The sequence below is a fragment of the Miscanthus floridulus genome, unplaced genomic scaffold, assembly GCF_019320115.1.
Source record: "Miscanthus floridulus cultivar M001 unplaced genomic scaffold, ASM1932011v1 fs_256_1_2, whole genome shotgun sequence".
NCBI classification, from domain to species: Eukaryota; Viridiplantae; Streptophyta; class Magnoliopsida; order Poales; family Poaceae; genus Miscanthus; species Miscanthus floridulus.
Window position 1 is genome coordinate 43,837 of NW_027096464.1, and position 20,585 is coordinate 64,421.

The 20,585-nt window shown below is 44.7% G+C and overlaps 1 protein-coding gene across 1 annotated transcript; it reads left to right on the forward strand.

Moving 5' to 3' along the window:
* Positions 1–15,852: 15,852 nt before the first annotated feature.
* Positions 15,853–19,940, forward strand: LOC136531004 (probable trehalose-phosphate phosphatase 2). The gene is made up of 11 exons (XM_066523705.1): positions 15,853–16,000; positions 17,424–17,891; positions 17,969–18,109; positions 18,196–18,267; positions 18,342–18,467; positions 18,553–18,609; positions 18,688–18,789; positions 18,899–18,976; positions 19,073–19,213; positions 19,289–19,381; positions 19,529–19,940. Exons 2-11 carry the CDS (start codon positions 17,679–17,681, stop codon positions 19,577–19,579), a joined length of 1,074 nt encoding a protein of 357 aa, XP_066379802.1. The 5' UTR covers positions 15,853–16,000; positions 17,424–17,678; the 3' UTR covers positions 19,580–19,940.
* Positions 19,941–20,585: the final 645 nt, after the last annotated feature.

Here is a 20,585-nt window from a genome sequence, read left to right on the forward strand (position 1 = left end):
CGCCCGCGCCCACGCGCCCGCCTTCAACTGCCACAGCCAGTGCGCTCGCTCACTCCCGCCTGCGCTGCCTTCCCTCTCCTCCAGAGCCGAGAGCCCCAAGCTCTGCCCCTCGCCGCGCCCACGCACCCGCCGGCGCAATTCGCCGCGGCTCCTCCACCTCAGCCGGAAATCGCGCGCCCGCAGCTCTGCCTCGCCCTCCTTCAAGTCGCGCTCACGCTTGCGCCGCATTCCGAGCTCAGGTTGAGCCTCCCCGAGCCTCGCCACCGACGGCCATGGCGCCGCCGTGCTCGGCCGCCATGGAAGTCGACTTCCTTCTCTTCTCCAGCCCCGCCTAGCTACCCTACCGCACTCGCCTTCTTCTAGCGCATCACGTGCGCTCGCCAGCTCGCCCTGCCGTGGCCGGAGATGGCCGCCGGCCTCGTGGCCGAGCCGCGCCGCCGCGCCAGCGCAAGCACCGGCGAGGCACTCTGCCTCAGCCAGCCAGGCCGGCCAGGCCGAGCGGCAGTGGGCTGACGCCCTGCTGGGCCGTCTTCCCCTCCCTTGCGCTCGGGCCGCGCAGGCCGAAAACGGCCGTGGGCCAGCTGATTTCCAACAGGCTGGCCCAGTATCGTTTAAATGAATTGTTTTTCATTTATTCTTTATTATTTGAAATTTGAAATGGTTTGAAAAATGTTTGGGTACTCAAAGTTGCTCCAAATCTGTTGAAATAAATTTGCCTAGGTTCCTTATCATCAGATCTACTTGGGAAAAATTGTGCATGTCATTTTTGAGATACTTTGCTGTAGAATTTTATTTAATCCTGAATATTGCTGATAACTTGAAAAATATGTAGAAAAATCTATAGGCTTCAGAAAAATATGATTCCAAGTTTGTTAATCTTCTTATGTCATGTATTTCCTAGGAAAAATATGTTTCATGCATGTGCTGTGGGAAAATTTTGAGGTGTAGTTCAAGCACCTTTAATAGCTGATTTTTGTTATTTTTGCTAGAGAGCAAACCTTGTATAAAACATGCATGTGATAATTTTTGTACAGTCATTGTATGCTATGAAGAACATAGGAAAAATACTAACTCTGTTGTTTGACACTTTTCACCGTACAAAGTATTTTCATGTACAAAATCATGCCATAGCTTGTTATTTTTGTGTAGGCTAATCCACTCATTCAAATATCATAAAAATCTGTTAGTAAACTACTTAGGGTAGTACTATACTGTAGTAATTTTCTAAGATTTTTCTAAGCAAGAAAAATAGAGGTTGCTATTCAAATCTATTATTAATTAGGTTTTAATTAAGTGTTGCTTTTTGTGGGATTTAAGAAATTAGTAAAGCTTTGGTGTATCTTTGAAGCATTTAATAAAATATGTTGACTTAACATATTAGTAGTAGAAGAGAATGCAGTAGATGACATGTGCTTGTAGTATATTTTCTTGGATGATGTTGACTACCTTGCATTTAAACATATCCATTGCATTCATCTCATTCGATGCACCGTTTGCATAAGCACTTACGTATATTGCATCATACAGGATCGCAAACCGAGAACCCAGTCGTCATACCCGAGGAGCCCGAGGAGCAGCTCGAGGTGCAGCAGCAGGAAGTGCCCGAAGCCGACGAGGAGGACGTTGAGGAACTTCCGGAGTGCCCCGATCACCGTCCGAGCTCCTTCGAGAGAGGCAAGCCCCGGAGCATTTTCTCCCGGTTTGCAATTATTAATTAAATATTTTCCTTTAATTGATGCATTACGTTCAGGAGTTGTTTGCAACCGTTGCTGCATTATACCTTGTTTACCTTTGTTATACTATATCCTTGTTACCCTGGTATCCGCAGTCGAGTCAATGCTTAGCTGGCTTAGACCGGTAGAAGTCGGGTGATTTCCTGTCACCTGCGAGCTATAGGTGGTTACCTGGATCTGCTTGGATGACTATGAAGTCATGGTATAACTAAGTGTTAAATGAAGTTGAGACCGGACGGAGACTTGCAGAGTTTTGGACTGTAGTGTTTCCGTCTGTGTCGATTAAGGACCGACCGTTGTTGGGCCTCGAGTCATGTTGAACGCATGCCTTACATTTAGCTGGCCGGATAAAGTACCTTCCGACCGCGAAGCTGGGAGATTTTTCGGGCCGAGTAGATTGCCCGCAGCGCACTGTGCCAGAGCAGGTGTGGTAGGACACGGGGGCGAGATGATAAGACCAAAGTGCAGTCGGTCGGCCCCCGGGTACATGTGGTTCCTAGCAAACTCGAGATTCCTGGAAAGTTGACTCGGTGATCAATATCTCACTTTAGCGGGTGGGTGAGGTTTGTGTAAGGAATAAATCACCAGCTGGTTAGGAATCGATTCGAATCGCCATCGCTCCTGGATAGTGAGCACTTAACTTGAGTGACTTCATCGTAGTAAATGTTTATGGAACACTTGGACAGTTATAATGAATATGATAGTATGGAAGTTGTTTAATGATCATTGGTTATCATTATCTGCTTAATCACATGTTTACTCTAGTATAGGTGCAAATCTAGTCGACAGGTTCATAATAATTAACTTGGCAATAATGCTTTTAGAAAGGTTCTTGAAATGCTAAAAATGCTCCTTTTGCAAATGAGTCAGCTACCCTACTATAAAGCCCTTCATAATCCTTGGTGTCACTTATTTTCGGTTATGTCGGGTAAGTCTAGCTGAGTACCTTCTCGTACTCAGGGTTTTATTCCCACTTGTTGCAGATGGGTAGATGTATTACGGCTACTGTATCAACTGCCTGTATCCTGCGATGGGTGATGCTTAGGACCATGGGCATGGTCATTCCTTATGCCTCGTCTGATGCTTTTGTTGGAGATGATCATTCGCTGGCACTATATTTGAACTCCGCGTGTGTGTCTGTGGTTTGAACAAATGACTTCCGCTACTTTTATTCGAACTGGTTTTTGTAATAACTATGTTGAAACTCTGATGTATCCGTGATGCAAACTTTTATGTAATATGTGATGGTGACCGCTAAACTTATTACGATCTTGGCTGGAATGGAAGTTGGTTTGAAATCCTTCGCGATTTCACGGACTACCGGGTTATACGGGCTTAAGTTTGCTAAATCGTCTGCTCTGGCGGATGATTTTCTTACTTAATTTCGTATAATTGGTCGGTTCTGTTACAGCTGGCATCAGAGCATGGTTTAGCGTGTTACTGTTCACAAGTGTATTTAAAACAAAAAGGCATTTGGAAAAAGGTGATTTTCAAAATATAAAGTGTGCCAGTGATCATATCCTTTATGCCTAGTTAAGGACTTTAGGTGGCTTAATTAAGTACTGACTGGGGTTCTTGCATCATATTTCTCTTTCGTCGCTCATACGGCGTGCTATTGTATGAGTGCCACTTGTTTGAGTGGTGATGTATGGATCAATTGCCTCTACGCATCGGTAAGTGTGAGCTGTGAGAGCATGATCGGATACACCGCCGATCTAGGGTGAGTGCTTATATGATGCTGGAGTAATTACATGTTCTACGCATGTTTTACAAAGGTATCTTATGTATGGGTCTTCCGTCTGTGGAGGCGATGCCGTCAATAGGACGATGGTTCGGGTAGTTACTACCATTGTACACGTATTTGGGGATTCGTGTAGAGCGTGTAGATAAAACTTTACTACTTTTATGCATTCATTGGGAATTGGGCTGAAATGAATCTTCTGTAGGTACATAACAACGCTATCATGTAGAACGTATTAGCTACGTATTTGAGAGATCATTTGTATGCCACCGAATTCGTCGTTAGAACTTATTTATTTCATAAGTTTGTGAGAACGTACGGCACGTACATACATCATGTTACTTGTGCATTTCATTCATGTCATGCATTCCTCCCCTTATAAATTGATTATCTCCTTTTGATAAAAGTTGTATCACCTAAAATATGTTTCCCCGAGGTAATAAAAGAACTTTTGCTACAGATGGCCCGCACAAAGCAGACCGCCCGTAAGTCCATCGGAGGAAGAGCACCTCGACGTCCGTTGGCCCTGAGGGAGCACCGCACCACGGACACCTTCTTGAGCGAGTTTGGCATGCCGACCTTGCTTTGGAGAGTTCTCCATGATGTGGGGTACCCAGAGGGTCAAGAGCCGGTGTACTCTTGGAATGAGAGCCAGTTAGCAGAGGATGGACTCGCAGTGGTAGAGATCACGGTTCCTGCTCTCGGTGATGCTCCAGATTGGGATGGTTGGCATTTGGAGTTTGAGGGTCGCACTCCAGTTGAGGGTGCAGAGGGAGCAGCCTTCCGTGTCATCAGGGACATTATGAACAGATTTCCCAGTGAGCTTGCAGTAGCTCTAGCTGGCACTTTTCCTAGGGATGATCCTCGTGATGCCATTTGGGTTCAGCCTCAAGGAAGTGCATTGGTCAGAGGTCCAGCCGAAGGACAGGCTAGCGACAACCAGGCAATGAGTGCTATGTTCGCCGCCATCAGAGCGTATGAAGGTCTCGAGAGTACCTACTGGACTTTGACTGGCTTGCGTAGTGAAGATAAGCTCAAAGGGAAGAAGCAGAAGAAGAGACAGGCACGTGCTATAGCTAGTTTGCAGGAGCAGCTGGCTGATATGAACTTACAGCGAGATCAGGCGGTTGAGAGAGGTGATAGAGCTATGCAGCGGGTGCATACATTGACTCAAGCCAACAACAATGCAGACCGCATGATAGGACAGTTGGTTCAGGAAAGGAATGAAGCCTGGAACGCAAGAAACCTTCTACTACAGAGAGTCGATGAGCTAGAGGAATACAACGGCAACCTGCACGAGGAGTTTCACGCGCTCTATAATGGGGTTGGCCCATATGCTCCACCGAACGCCGCTGGCATGGACATCGACGACAACAACGAGGACGAGCCTGTAGTTTCACCTGGAGGCGATGGTGACATCTCCGATCCCGACAATGGCCCCGAGGAGTAGGCTAGTTGCCTTGCGCTAGTATCTAAGTCCTGTCGCAATGACCTTTCTTTTGTTGGCATGTAACCTATTGTATGTTGCTTCGAACGTATGAGACTTGGCATGTGGTTAGAACTTGATTTTCGAGTGCGATATCTGAACGCATAAAAGTCCAGTGTATGTATGCTGGCAAATTGGTTGTATGGACGCGATGTTTGCCGTTGAAGTAATTTGATTAAGTGATGTTGTTTTAATGGGGATGCGATTGTTGTGTCTCTATTTTATTGTATGAATTTATTCTCTCCAGTAAATTCAGTACGGCATAATTTTTCCTTCACTCGCAATTATTATAGCTTCACTCAATCATTACTTGTTGCTGAAATATGCAGATGACAAATACTCGCTGAACCACGTATGAGGCCACTGAGACCGGTGCTAACGGTGCGGGGACTGGTGGTGGTGGTGGAAACCACGGCAACAACAATGAACCTCCCCATGAACCGCATTTGCCACCTCCTCCCCCATTTACCCCCGAGATGTTCCTCGCACAGCTGCTCAGGAGTCAGCGCAACGTGAAACAATCTCAGAAGAACATGGAAGATTTTCTGCGCACCATCGCCAACAACGTTCAACGTGGTAATAATCAAGGTGGTGGCATGGGAGTGAACCAATATAGCAGCTTCAAAGATTTCATGGACACCAGGCCGCCAGTATTCAAGGAAGCAACAGAGCCACTCGATGCTGAGGAATGGATCAACATGATGGAAGATAAATTCCGTGTGTTGAGGATGACTGATGTGTTGAAAACGGAATATGCTGCACTTCAATTGCAAGGACCGGCAGGAATGTGGTGGAAGCACCATCGCACCACCTTCCCTCCAAATGCTCAGATTTCTTGGAGAGAGTTTGCTGAGGCCTTCCGTGGAGTCTATATTCCACCCGGGCTGACCGAAATGAAGTTGGGAGAGTTTCTGGCATTGAACTAGGGCACCAAAACCGTGACGCAATACCTGCATGCCTTCAACAACTTGTGTCGCTATGCTCCCGACATGGTTGACACAGATGCTAAAAGAATAGCCAGTTTTAAGAGGGGTCTCAATCCAAAAATGATGAAGCATGTTGGTACCAACAACCGCGTCAGATTCAACAACTTCATCAGCGACTGCCTGAAGCAGGAGAAGAATAACAACGCCAGCACCGCAGCCAAGACACGTAAGAGAGCCTTTGAAGGTGGTCCGTCCTAAGCTAGAGCACCTATGGGAGGTCGTCCTCCTTATCGCCCATCGGCACCTGGCGCTAGGTTCCGGCCACCTCAGCCGAGAAGTCAGAATTTCTATGGACCTCAGAAGCCGTACAAAATGGCAGTACAGCCCAACAAAGCAGCCGCAACTGCGATACAAGGCAGTTCCAAGGGAGCTGTGGGATCTGCCGGGACAGTGAGAGGACCCTGCTATAACTGTGATCAACCCGGCCATTTCTCGAGGTTTTGTCCATACCCGCCCAAGAAGAAGCAGCAGACTTATAATGCTAGAGTGCATAGTACGACAGTGGATGAAATTCCAGAGGGAGAACCCGTCATTGCTGGTAAGTTTCCTATCAACAAAAACCCTGCAGTTGTTCTATTTGATTCTGGATCATCGCATTCTTTTATGAGTCAAGCATTTGCACAGAAACATGGACAACTATGCACAGAACTAGGTTATGGGTACCGTATAAGTTCAGCAGGGGCTGATGTTTTGACCAACCGGATGGTTCGAGGGGCAACCCTTGAATTAGGTAGCAGGAAGTTCCAAGTGAACTTAATAGTTATGCCTGGATTAGTTTTGGATGTCATTATAGGGATGAATTGGATGAAGGATTGGGGAGCAGTCATAGATACTGGAAGTCGAGTACTTACCCTTAAGGATCCCCTGGGTGAGGGTACTTTCCAAGTACCATTGCCTCGGAGAACAGACCTTATAAGTGTTACATGTGCTACGGCAGTCATTCCTATTCATCAGATTCCGGTAGTGTGTGAATTTCCAGATGTATTCCCGGATGAGCTACCTGGTCTTCCGTCAGATAGGGAGATTGAGTTTGGAATTGAGCTAGTCCCCGGAACAGCTCCGATTTCAAGGAGACCCTATCGAATGCCTCCAGATGAGTTAGCTGAGCTGAAGAAGCAATTAGAAGATTTATCAAAAAAGGGGTTTATACGGCCAAGCAAGTCTGAATGGGGATGTCCCGCCTTGTTTGTGAAAAAGAAGAAAGAGGGCACGTTGAGGATGTGCGTAGATTATAGGCCACTCAATGCTGTGACCATCAAGAATAAATATCCCTTGCCACATATTGATGTTCTGTTTGACCAATTATCCAAGGCCAATGTGTTCTCAAAAATAGATTTGAGATCCGGTTATCATCAGATCAAGATAAGACCACAGGATATACCGAAAACTGCATTTTCCACCAGATACGGGTTGTATGAGTATCTTGTCATGTCCTTTGGTTTGACAAATGCTCCTGCATACTTTATGTTTTTGATGAATACAGTTTTCATGCCAAAATTGGATAAGTTTGTGGTAGTGTTCATCGATGACATTCTGGTGTACTCCGAGAACGAGAAAGATCATGAAGAGCATCTGAGAACTGTCTTGACTAGACTTAGGGATCATCAACTGTATGCTAAGTTTAGCAAATGCGAATTCTGGTTGAAGGAAGTTCCTTTCCTTGGTCACATTCTGTCAGAGAATGGAGTTTCAGTCGATCCAAGTAAGGTGCAAGAAGTTATGAATTGGAAAGCACCGACCACAGTTCATGAGATTAGAAGTTTCTTAGGACTAGCGGGTTATTACCGTCGCTTTATACCAGATTTCTCAAAAATTGCCAAACCGATGACGAGTCTCCTACAGAAGGATCACAAGTTTGTGTGGACAGAGGAGTGTGAAGCAGCTTTCCACACTTTGTGGAAACTGTTGACCACTGCCCCTATTCTAGCACAACCAGATATCGAGAAACCATTTGATGTGTTTTGCGACGCATCGAAGACTGGATTGGGCTGTGTTCTTATGCAAGAAAGGAGAGTCATTGCTTATGCATCACGTCAATTGAGAAAGCACGAGGTCAACTATCCAACACATGATCTTGAACTTGCTGCAGTTGTGCACGCCCTAAAAATTTGGAGACATTATCTACTTGGTAATGTGTGCAACATCTTCACAGATCACAAGAGTCTTAAGTATATCTTTACCCAACCAGAGTTAAACATGAGACAGCGTAGATGGTTGGAATTGATCAAAGATTACAACTTGAATGTGCAATATCATCCTGGAAAAGCCAATGTAGTGGCAGATGCTTTGAGCAGAAAGTCACATTACTTGAATGTGCAGCCATTACTTGAAGATGGGTTTGATCTAATGCATCCTGCTGTGTTACATAGTATTCAGATTAGTTGCTCTTTGGAGAGTAAGATAATAGAAGGCCAGAAAACCAACAAGGGGATATTCCACATCAAAGAGAAAATAAAAGAAAAGCTGTCTCAACACTTTAAAGTGGATGAACAGGGCGTGTTGTGGTTTGACGACCGTCTTGTGGTTCCCAAGGATCGAGAGCTTAGGAATAAACTCATGGATGAAGCTCACCTTTCTAAGCTATCTATCCACCCCGAAAGTAGTAAGATGTATCGAGAACTAAGATCTCGCTATTGGTGGACCAAAATGAAGAAAGAAATTACAGCATATGTTGTCAGATGTGACACATGTTGTCGAGTGAAAGCAATTCACATGAAACCTGCCGGTATGTTGCAACCATTATCAGTCCCTAGTTGGAAGTGGGACGATATCAGCATGGATTTTATCACGGGTTTGCCCACTACTCAAAAAGGGCATGATTCGATTTGGGTAATTGTGGATCGTCTTACCAAGACCGCTCATTTCCTACCTGTCAAAACAACATATCGACCACCTCAATATGCCGAGAAGTATATCGCGGAAATTGTGAGGTTGCATGGTATACCAAAGACCATAGTATCTGATAGAGGCTCACAGTTCATGGCTCACTTTTGGGAACATTTACACAAAGGCTTAGGAACTAGTTTGATTCGCAGTACCGTTTATCATCCTCAGACAGATGGTCAGACTGAACGAGTGAATGCTGTTTTGAAGGATATGTTAAGAGCCTGTGTATTGTCTGCTAAGGGATCATGGGAGTCATGGTTACCGTTGGTTGAGTTTTCTTATAATAATAGTTATCAAGAAAGCATCAAGATGGCCCCATTTGAAGCTTTATATGGCAGAAAATGTAGAACCCCATTAAATTGGGTCGAGCCTGGTGATAGAAGGTATTATGGCATTGACTTTGTAGAAGAAGCCGAGAAGAAAGTTCATATTATTCAGCAGAATATGAAAGCTGCCCAATCACGTCAGAAAAGCTATGCAGACAAAAGAAGGAGACCCCTTGTGTTTGAAGTTGGTGACTATGTTTATCTGAAAGTCACGCCAATGAAGAAGAAAAGATTTGGAATCCGAAGAAAGCTTGCCGCGAGATTCGTAGGACCATACAAGATCTTGGAACAAAGAGGTCCGGTAGCCTACAAGTTAGAGCTACCTGAGACAATGAGTACCGTTTTCCCAGTTTTCCATGTATCACATCTCAAGAAATGTTTGCGTGTTCCGGAGGAAAGAATAGAACCTCGAGGTATTCAACTCAAATCAGATTTGGTGTATCGTGAACAGCCAGTCCGGGTGTTAGACACGAAGGAACGTGCTACTCGGAATAGTGTGGTGAAAACATACAAGATACAGTGGGATCATCATGATGAGGGAGATGCAACTTGGGAAACAGGAGAGTATCTACAAAAAGCTTATGAAGAATTTTATAACAAATGGTTCGTAACCCAAATCTCGGGACGAGATTTTTATAAGGGGGAGGGCTGTAACACCCCGGTGTTATGCCTACATTTAGGCACTGCAAATCACGCATATCATGCATCATCAAGCATCCAAATCATACATGCTTAATCATGTGAATAACAATTGAAACATTGCTTTGAAACATCTGAAACATGCGTGAAACCTGAATGTTGCATACACCTATTTAAGAATTGTTTTGCCCTGAATTTTTCTTGCTAGGTTAGTAAAACATGTTTGGCTACTATTGTAAATCATCTAGCAATGTTTAGTTCAATTTTTGGAGCAATGTTTGTATTCAAATTAATTCAAAATTTAGCTTCAAAAATAAATTCCCAAAATTAGGGTTTTGAGCTAAACGTGGACTTTGATCTTACAATTCAAAATCTAGAAAGAATTTGGCTGTGGTCCTAAAAGCAAAGTTGTAGAGAATTAAATTCTAAGCAACTTTCATTTTTGGTACATTTTCAAAAGAGGTCATTTTCTTGCTCAAAATAATATTTGAAAGATGGCATTTAAAAATTCCTTGAAAATATATTTGGAAAAAGGATTTTTCTCCTTCGCGGGCCGCCGCCTCGCTTCTGGCCCGCCTGCCGAAGCCGGCCCAGCGCGCCAGCGAAGCCCCCGCGCCGCTCCAGCCCACCTCGCCTCGACCCAGCCCAGCGCGCTGGCTCCTTCTCCCGCGCGCCGCGCCCGTCGCCGCGCCACGCCCCGACCGCGTCAGGACGCTCTCGCCGTGTGGCGACCATGCGTCGGCGTCGCCCACCACGCGGCAGCCACGACCTGCGCCCGCGCCCACGCGCCCGCCTTCAACTGCCGCAGCCAGTGCGCTCGCTCACTCCTGCCTACGCTGCCTTCCCTCTCCTCCAGAGCCGAGAGCCCCAAGCTCTGCCCCTCGCCGCGCCCACGCACCCGCCGGCGCAATTCGCCGCGGCTCCTCCACCTCGGCCGGAAATCGCGCGCCCGTAGCTCTGCCTCGCCCTCCTTCAAGTCGCGCTCATGCTTGCGCCGCCTTCTGAGCTCAGGTTGAGCCTCCCCGAGCCTCGCCACCGACGGCCATGGCGCCGCCGTGCTCGGCCGCCATGGAAGTCGACTTCCTTCTCTTCTCCAGCCCTGCCTAGCTACCCTACCGCACTCGCCTTCTTCTAGCGCATCACGTGCGCTCGCCAGCTCGCCCTGCCGTGGCCAGAGATGGCCGCCGGCCTCGTGGCCGAGCCGCGCCGCCGCGCCAGCGCAAGCACCGGCGAGGCACTCTGCCTCAGCCAGCCAGGCCGGCCAGGCCGAGCGGTAGTGGGCTGACGCCCTGCTGGGCCGTCTTCCCCTCCCTTGCGCTCGGGCCGCGCAGGCCGAAAACGGCCGTGGGCCAGCTGATTTCCAGCAGGCTGGCCCAGTATCGTTTAAATGAATTGTTTTTCATTTATTCTTTATTATTTGAAATTTGAAATGGTTTGAAAAATGTTTGGGTACTCAAAGTTGCTCCAAATCTGTTGAAATAAATTTGTCTAGGTTCCTTATCATCAGATCTACTTGGAAAAAATTGTGCATGTCATTTTTGAGATACTTTGCTGTAGAATTTTATTTAATCCTGAATATTGCTGATAACTTGAAAAATATGTAGAAAAATCTATAGGCTTCAGAAAAATATGATTCCAAGTTTGTTAATCTTCTTATGTCATGTATTTCCTAGGAAAAATATGTTTCATGCATGTGCTGTGGGAAAATTTTGAGGTATAGTTCAAGCACCTTTAATAGCTGATTTTTGTTATTTTTGCTAGAGAGCAAACCTTGTATAAAACATGCATGTGATAATTTTTGTACAGTCATTGTATGCTATGAAGAACATAGGAAAAATACTAACTCTGTTGTTTGACACTTTTCACCGTACAAAGTATTTTCATGTACAAAATCATGCCATAGCTTGTTATTTTTGTGTAGGCTAATCCACTCATTCAAATATCATAAAAATCTGTTAGTAAACTACTTAGGGTAGTACTATGCTGTAGTAATTTTCTAAGATTTTTCTAAGCAAGAAAAATAGAGGTTGCTATTCAAATCTATTATTAATTAGGTTTTAATTAAGTGTTGCTTTTTGTGGGATTTAAGAAATTAGTAAAGCTTTGGTGTATCTTTGAAGCATTTAATAAAATATGTTGACTTAACATATTAGTAGTAGAAGAGAATGCAGTAGATGACATGTGCTTGTAGTATATTTTCTTGGATGATGTTGACTACCTTGCATTTAAACATATCCATTGCATTCATCTCATTCGATGCACCGTTTGCATAAGCACTTACGCATATTGCATCATACAGGATCGCAAACCGAGAACCCAGTCGTCATACCCGAGGAGCCCGAGGAGCAGCTCGAGGTGCAGCAGCAGGAAGTGCCCGAAGCCGACGAGGAGGACGTTGAGGAACTTCCGGAGTGCCCCGATCACCGTCTGAGCTCATTCGAGAGAGGCAAGCCCCGGAGCATTTTCTCCCGGTTTGCAATTATTAATTAAATATTTTCCTTTAATTGATGCATTACGTTCAGGAGTTGTTTGCAACCGTTGCTGCATTATACCTTGTTTACCTTTGTTATACTATATCCTTGTTACCCTGGTATCCGCAGTCGAGTCAATGCTTAGCTGGCTTAGACCGGTAGAAGTCGGGTGATTTCCTGTCACCTGCGAGCTATAGGTGGTTACCTGGATCTGCTTGGATGACTATGAAGTCATAGTATAACTAAGTGTTAAATGAAGTTGAGACCGGACGGAGACTTGCAGAGTTTTGGACTGTAGTGTTTCCGTCTGTGTCGATTAAGGACCGACCGTTGTTGGGCCTCGAGTCATGTTGAACGCATGCCTTACATTTAGCTGGCCGGATAAAGTACCTTCCGACCGCGAAGCTGGGAGATTTTTCGGGCCGAGTAGATTGCCCGCAGCGCACTGTGCCGGAGCAGGTGTGGTAGGACACGGGGGCGAGATGATAAGACCAAAGTGCAGTCGGTCGGCCCCCGGGTACATGTGGTTCCTGGCAAACTCGAGATTCCTAGAAAGTTGACTCGGTGATCAATATCTCACTTTAGCGGGTGGGTGAGGTTTGTGTAAGGAATAAATCACCAGCTGGTTAGGAATCGATTCGAATCGCCATCGCTCCTGGATAGTGAGCACTTGACTTGAGTGACTTCATCGTAGTAAATGTTTATGGAACACTTGGACAGTTATAATGAATATGATAGTATGGAAGTTGTTTAATGATCATTGGTTATCATTATCTGCTTAATCACATGTTTACTCTAGTATAGGTGCAAATCTAGTCGACAGGTTCATAATAATTAACTTGGCAATAATGCTTTTAGAAAGGTTCTTGAAATGCTAAAAATGCTCCTTTTGCAAATGAGTCAGCTACCCTACTATAAAGCCCTTCATAATCCTTGGTGTCACTTATTTTCGGTTATGTCGGGTAAGTCTAGCTGAGTACCTTCTCGTACTCAGGGTTTTATTCCCACTTGTTGCAGATGGGTAGATGTATTACGGCTACTGTATCAACTGCCTGTATCCTGCGATGGGTGATGCTTAGGACCATGGGCATGGTCATTCCTTACGTCTCGTCTGATGCTTTTGTTGGAGATGATCATTCGCTGGCACTATATTTGAACTCCGCGTGTGTGTCTGTGGTTTGAACAAATGACTTCCGCTACTTTTATTCGAACTGGTTTTTGTAATAACTATGTTGAAACTCTGATGTATCCGTGATGCAAACTTTTATGTAATATGTGATGGTGACCGCTAAACTTATTACGATCTTGGCTGGAATGGAAGTTGGTTTGAAATCCTTCGCGATTTCACGGACTACCGGGTTATACGGGCTTAAGTTTGCTAAATCGTCTGCTCTGGCGGATGATTTTCTTACTTAATTTCGTATAATTGGTCGGTTCTGTTACAAGTAACACAAGCACTAGTTTCTCATTTTAGCAACCCTTTAAATGTTGATGACAATTAGGCGACCAAAATAGACAAATATTATAACATGGATTAAATCTCTCTTAAAACCTCATACATACTCTTTTGAGTGCAATGAAAATGTGAATGTTCATGGCTGGTCAATTAAGTCCAAAGGTTATATTTAAGCCATATAATATGGTGAGTGGCTAGATGAATATAACTTAATTAGAGAAATACTACATCACAGGGTTTTGGACTAATGACTTTCATATGTCAATTAGCACACTCTATTTGAGAAACACTTAGTGAGATTACACAAATAACTTAGACGAAATGTTAGCCCCACAACACTAGTCGTAGAGTAAGTTCCCATTATGATAAACGCTCTAAGTATCCGAATTCTTCATATAGCACTTTATTCATTTAACAGCTTGGGGCTTTTACTCTATATCTAGGTCATGACAACAATAATATAATTCAAATTGATCTTATGCCAACAGATAATTTGAGTTCTTTAGCGACCACTCAAGTGGGCCATCCATCATGAGTTGCTCAAATAATTACCAATATGCATATATATCTTGTGTGTGTATATAACAAGTTGTAACCCTAACGCTACCTCTTCAGCCTCTTGTCCTTGCTCTTGATTCTTAGCTGACCCTGACATTCGCCATTCCCACCTTTGGCCTCCCTAGCGCCCCAACCGCTACTCCACCACCCCACCTCTGGCCTCCCTAGTCACGTGACCCGGCGCCAAGCAGATCTAGCAGCCGGACAACTAGAAAGTGCGGGACCAGGCATCTGTTCCTCACGGGTGTGACCATGGGCAGGCGACCTCATCAACGCACTGCACGTGCAGTCACCTATTGAGAGATAGGGAGCAAATAGATGTGTTGCAGATTGGGAAATCCAGTAGCGCTCCCTAGCCCCTACCCCAAAGCTCCCAATTGAACTCTAGCGTGATTGGATGACCTCTGATCTATAAACTTCGATGAATGTTGTGTGGTTGGCGTGTAGTCATCGATTTTTGGTGGTATAATGATGTTTTTTTTGTCTTGCTTAGTTACTAAATATATATAATTATTCATATGTTAACATGTGTCTTGTGATGATGATGATGATGATGATGATGATGATGATGATGATGATGATGATGATGATGATGATGATGATGTAGGGACAAGAACCCATGGGGATTAATTTCTCACGTGGGGGCAGAAATGAAGAGTGAATGTTCTCTGTTGGCATTCGTGAAGACAGGGATGTGAAAACATATGCCCCGCGACAAAGGGAATGGAGAAATAAGCTTTGATAGACAATTTTTTTGTGCTAATATCTCTAGCCATGTTGGTGCAATGCTTTTTAAAACCATGTCTAGTGTGTAGTATAGTCGCGTAAGAGCATCTCCATCAAATTGAGAAAAACAATGCCCTTGCCCTAAAATCTGTCATATAGGAGAATGAGGTGAAAAAACATAGCTCTAGCAGATTCTCTTTCTCCATCCTCTTTCCCTATATTTTTCTGAATCCCTAAAATGGAGAGGATCCCGTAGTTGTTTTTCCTCAATACCCATTATGGGGGGCGAGCGCGTGGGCCACATCGTCGTCACGCGAGGCGAGAAAGGGCCACACCGCCGCCGTGGGTGAGCGTAGAGGCCGCCCCACCACCATGATGAGCGAGCATGCCGCGAACGAGAGATGGAGAGAGAGAGAGGAGACGGAGGAAGAAGATGACAGTTTTAGACATTGTGAGGTGAGTTCTATCAAATAAAAGGATGCGTTTTCTCAATCTGTGCGACTCTAATAGTCTCCTAGAGACTGGATGACCCGTTTGGCCATCCATGCTCCGACCAATCTTCGTCTTGCGCCGTGCACATGTAGGGCGGACCAGGCGACCCCTCCCGATAGCTGTTGTTTCCCGCTACGTGGCGCGCGCCACCCGCCCGCGTCAGCAAAAGCTCCCGCGCCAGCGAGCCTCGATGCCATTGCCACGGCCGCTTTGGGGTTAATCCCGTGAACAGCGAAAACGAAGCGAAACGCTCATGACCGAGACAACCGGTAAACTGCCTTTTCCGCCTCCTCTTCTAGAAAGAGAGGGAGCAAGTCGACTGTCGCCGCCTATTAATACGTGCCCTCGAACCTCTCTCCTCTCCCTTCCTCTCTCTCTCTCTCTCTCTCTCTCGGCTCCCAAATCCCCTCCCCGTCGCCGCCTCCCTCCAGGTCGTTTCCAAGCCCCGTTGGGGGGCTCGCCGGCGCCGGCATTGGGTATAACCTCGCCGCGTCCGTCCGGTAAGGTTTCTCCTCCCGAGATCGGTCCCCATGCTTTCTTGGAAACTATGTCACGTTGCTCATCTAGCGCTCGTAGATCTCGCCGCGCAGAATTGCTTGTCGGGTTCGTGTAAATTTCCTTTTGTTATTTGTGCGTATTCCTTGTCGTCTCCGCCTCCCCATGCGACGGCGACGGCCGTCGCCCGCACGGGGAATCTGTTCCGTTCCATGTGTGGAACTGTATCCGAAGAGCCCCCAAAGGCGAGTTTTTTAATCGAGCCGCCCACAACACGGCCATGAGAAAGCAGGTGGGATGCAGAGGGAAGGGAGGGAGAAGGGTGTTGGCCGTGGTTGTTGGCTGTGTGGGATTCTTCCTCGCAGGGGGTCTCTGCGGCCGAGCCGGGGTTCGTCCAACTGGACGGTACCTTTTTCTTGCCCTTTTCCCCGATTCTTTTTGGATGGGGAGGGAAATAAAAAGCATATCTTTGATGATTGCCGCACTGCACCGGTCTGGCCTTGTGTTCGAGGGCCCCCACGTATTTTGTTCTTGTTGGTTGGGGTTGATGGGAGCTGTGTCTTTCACTGCCGCCGTTGCGAGCAGCATGTTGCATCGCCGAGGCTTTCTTGCAAGCCTGGCCAGGCGCCATCTGTTGTACAAGCCTATTGATTGGCTGATTGATGCCCCGGTGGTCCCATTCGATTAGTCCTGTCACGATACGTGGTGATTACTGACGTAATCCGCAATTATGTGCTCGCCTTTTGTTTCCCAGTGCCACTGCTGAACAGTTCCATGTGCACCTGTCTTGAATTGCTCTTTGAATTTTCCTAGTATTTTAGTGTGTGTTCTCATGGACACCCTATGCAATTCACCACGCTGGAGACTTTACCGACAATGCCAACAGCCGTGCATCTACCATTAGTACGCATGGGTCTCACCAAATCATCCATGTTTATGTCATTTGTTGTAATTTGGCCTTAAATTGTTAATGATGGATGGATCAAACATCATTTTCCAACTAATATGTGGTGGTACATAAAGGAATCATGGCTCACCAGCTGATGTCTTTTTCATTTTCCCTTGTAACTCCTGAGTCGTGAAAAAAAGGCGATCCTGTCTTTTTCCTTTTTAAAACTTGCAAGACAGGAACAGGAACTATGCTGTTCAATGTGGTCAGTTATTCTTGCATTAGGTGGTGTGGTGTTTCATTAGACATTACAGGACCACCTTTTTTTGTCCTTTTTTTTATTACTGTAGTGCAGGCTGTGATTGTGCACAATTATTGTCCTTGGAACTGATTGGTATGTCGGATGAATGAGTTCTCCTTTTAAATGATCTGTGTTGACCAGGGTGATGAACCAGTATATGGCTTCAACATTTTGTAGCCCCCCCTCCCCAAAGTGATTGCTATGTTCAAGGCTTATCTTTTTTTTTCTTCCAATACAGAATGCAGGGTCTTCACATTTAATGGGCTGGATGCGGTACATGCATGTTTGCAGTGACAAGAACACATTGAAACGTTGGTTTTTCATTGACAAGAGAGTTGGTTAAGCATTTTAGTGCACTAACCTTTTGTAGTCTGTAATTGGTTTCACAACAAGTCTCTTGGGGAGTTGTGTCTTGTTGATCGATTTGAAGACAGGCCTCAATTCACCTGTTATTGCTGACCATCTCCGTACATTAGCATCGCTTGCTGCTGTCATGACTTTCACAACACCTACTAGCTTTACCTCTCCGGGGCTTTGCTTGAACACTACAAAGAAGATACCTCTGCCTGGTAAGATTGAAGAAGTTCGTGCTACTGGATGGCTTGATCTCATGAAGGCCTCATCACCCACCCGCAAAAGGCAGACCAAGGATGTCATCTGTGATACTCAATCTGATGATCTTGATTTGCAATACCGCAACTGGATGGTATGTATCTGAACCTAATACTGTATGGCAGAATCGTAACCAATATGTTAGTGATTCCCATTGTTTCACCTTTGTAGGTGAACTATCCTTCTGCTTTGACCTCATTTGAGGCAATCAGTGATCTTGCTGGGAGTAAAAGATTGGCATTGTTTCTTGACTATGATGGAACACTTTCACCGATTGTGGACAATCCTGAAAATGCATTAATGTCTGATGAGGTATGTTTTCCTTAAGTCCTACAGTTCTTGTAAAATTAGCAGTCCAGTGCAATTTCCAGTCCACTTTCTAAACATTGTATTCACAGATGCGTGCTGCAGTGAGGCATGTGGCATCACTTTTCCCAACTGCAATCATTAGCGGAAGGTCTCGTGATAAGGTATACAATGTTATTGTTCATTACACAAATTACTCCTATCAGCATTTTGCATCTTTCTCATTGATTTTTTTTAGGTTTTTGACTTTGTCAAGCTAAATGAACTATACTACGCTGGAAGCCATGGAATGGACATAATGGGCCCTGTTAGGAAGACTACTGACTCCAATGGCGTGGAATGTATTCGGTCAACTGATGCGCATGTGAAACTACTTTCTAGATCTTTACCCTCATAATTTAAATTTCTTACTTGCTTTCGTAGTGTGAATCTCCTTTTCCTCTTTGTAGGGTAAAGAAGTCAATCTGTTCCAACCTGCTAGTGAGTTTTTACCTATGATCACTGAGGTATGCTGTATCAACTTCTTGAGTTAAGTTGCCATCTTATGTAATATGGTTGGACTTACTCAGTGGTGTACATGCCAGGTGTGTGAAAAACTTGGTGAGAGTGTTAAGGACATTGACGGTGCAAGGATGGAAGACAACAAGTTCTGCGTGTCTGTGCATTACCGTAATGTAGCGGAAGATGTAATAGTTCTATATCTTGGTGTTTATATTTCATACAGAAAATGTGCATTGGGATTATTTGAACTGAACATGGACCATTTAAACTCAAATTCCTATTCTTGCTTCTCAGGACTATAAAAAGGTTTTCCACTGTGTAAGTGCTGTTTTGGAAGATTACCCTTGCCTAAGACTAACCCATGGGAGGAAGGTGAGCATTATGCACCATTAGAAGGCTTTCCTTATCAAAATATTTGTTGTAAGCAGTTTGAATTTGATTAATATTCAATCACACTCTTCAATCCAGGTTTTTGAGGTCCGTCCTGTTATTGATTGGAACAAAGGTAAAGCTGTGGAGTTTTTACTTGAATCGCTTGGGCTCAACGAGAGTGAAGATGTTCTCCCTATCTATGTTGGAGATGACAGAACAGATGAAGATGCATTCAAAGTATGCCTAGTTCACTTGAATGGACTTGTAAAGCATATATTTCCACAACACATAATTTACTCTTGGTTCAAATAGGTTCTGAAGGCAAGCAACCATGGCTTTGGAATATTGGTGTCATCTATACCCAAAGAGAGTGATGCCTTCTATTCCTTGAGGGATCCAGCTGAGGTAACTCGTAGCACTGCGGCAACCACAACAAACTTTTGCCTTTGAATATTTCTTGGTTCAAAAGGAAAATTGAAAACTTTTGAACATTTGACTATGTGTTGGGTATTGCAAGTTTAGAGAAATGAAACATTCTTTTGATGCATATAGGTGATGGAATTTCTGAGAATGTTGGCAGCATGGAAGGAGCAGTCCACCTGATACCTGTTTTGCTGGGTCTGGAGAAGAAGCAAGATTATAAATATTAGCAAGATATATAATGCTAACCAAATAAGTCGGCTATTTGGAGGAGTCAAGCCAAAATATTTTTGATTTGGCATTTTATAAGAGGCTACCATATTTTGATACCTTTTCAGTCCCACTTTGTTCTTGTGTTAAATGGGTTTCTCAATCAGTTCAATTCTTTCATTATTTAGTTTCCTTTAGTATATATGGAAATATTCTTAAAAAGGAATTTTGGTTCCTGCTAGTGTTTCACTGTGTCGCGAATTTTGTATTCTTCAAGCTGTAAAGAACCGGTTCTTCGTTTAAACAACATTTAGCTGACAATGGCTCATGGAAAGTCAAGTTATGAGCAAGGAGCCGCGGAGACCTACATTGCAGGCATGTTGTGTGCCTGGGCTTTCATTTTTTTATCTTTGCTGCAAGTGTAACTGGATGCCTGCCTGCCTGTTCCGAATGTCTGTTCCATTGTTGAGCTGGACCAATTCTATAATATGGCGATCAAAATGCTCAGCTCGCTATTCGCGAATGTGCCGTTTGGATGTGTTGAGCTATTTCGCATTAGTTTAGTCTCGTTTGAATTGTGAGACTTGCTTGACACGCATTTATGGAGACTTAAATGATGGAATATATCTAAAGACTTAGTCTTAGATATGAGTGCTTGCAAAACAGCTATTCACGTGTCTGAACTTTGATCGTATCTGTTGGGTTTCAACTCTAGCCTATTTTAGCTTGTTTGGGATTTAAAAGGTAGTAGTACAGTGAAGTTTTATGGCTATTGTCATGACCATGAGATAGCGATCATGTCAGATGGCAAACAGCTGCAAGGTGCTGCGGACAAATAAAAGGATTCCTAGGAAAAATTTAAAAAGACTTTTTTTTTCTTTGGCATCGGTTTCATTTTTTTGGGAGGATTGCATCCATTTCAATTCTTTTTAGATGAAGCATCCATTTCAATTGATATTTTGATTTGACAAAACTAGAC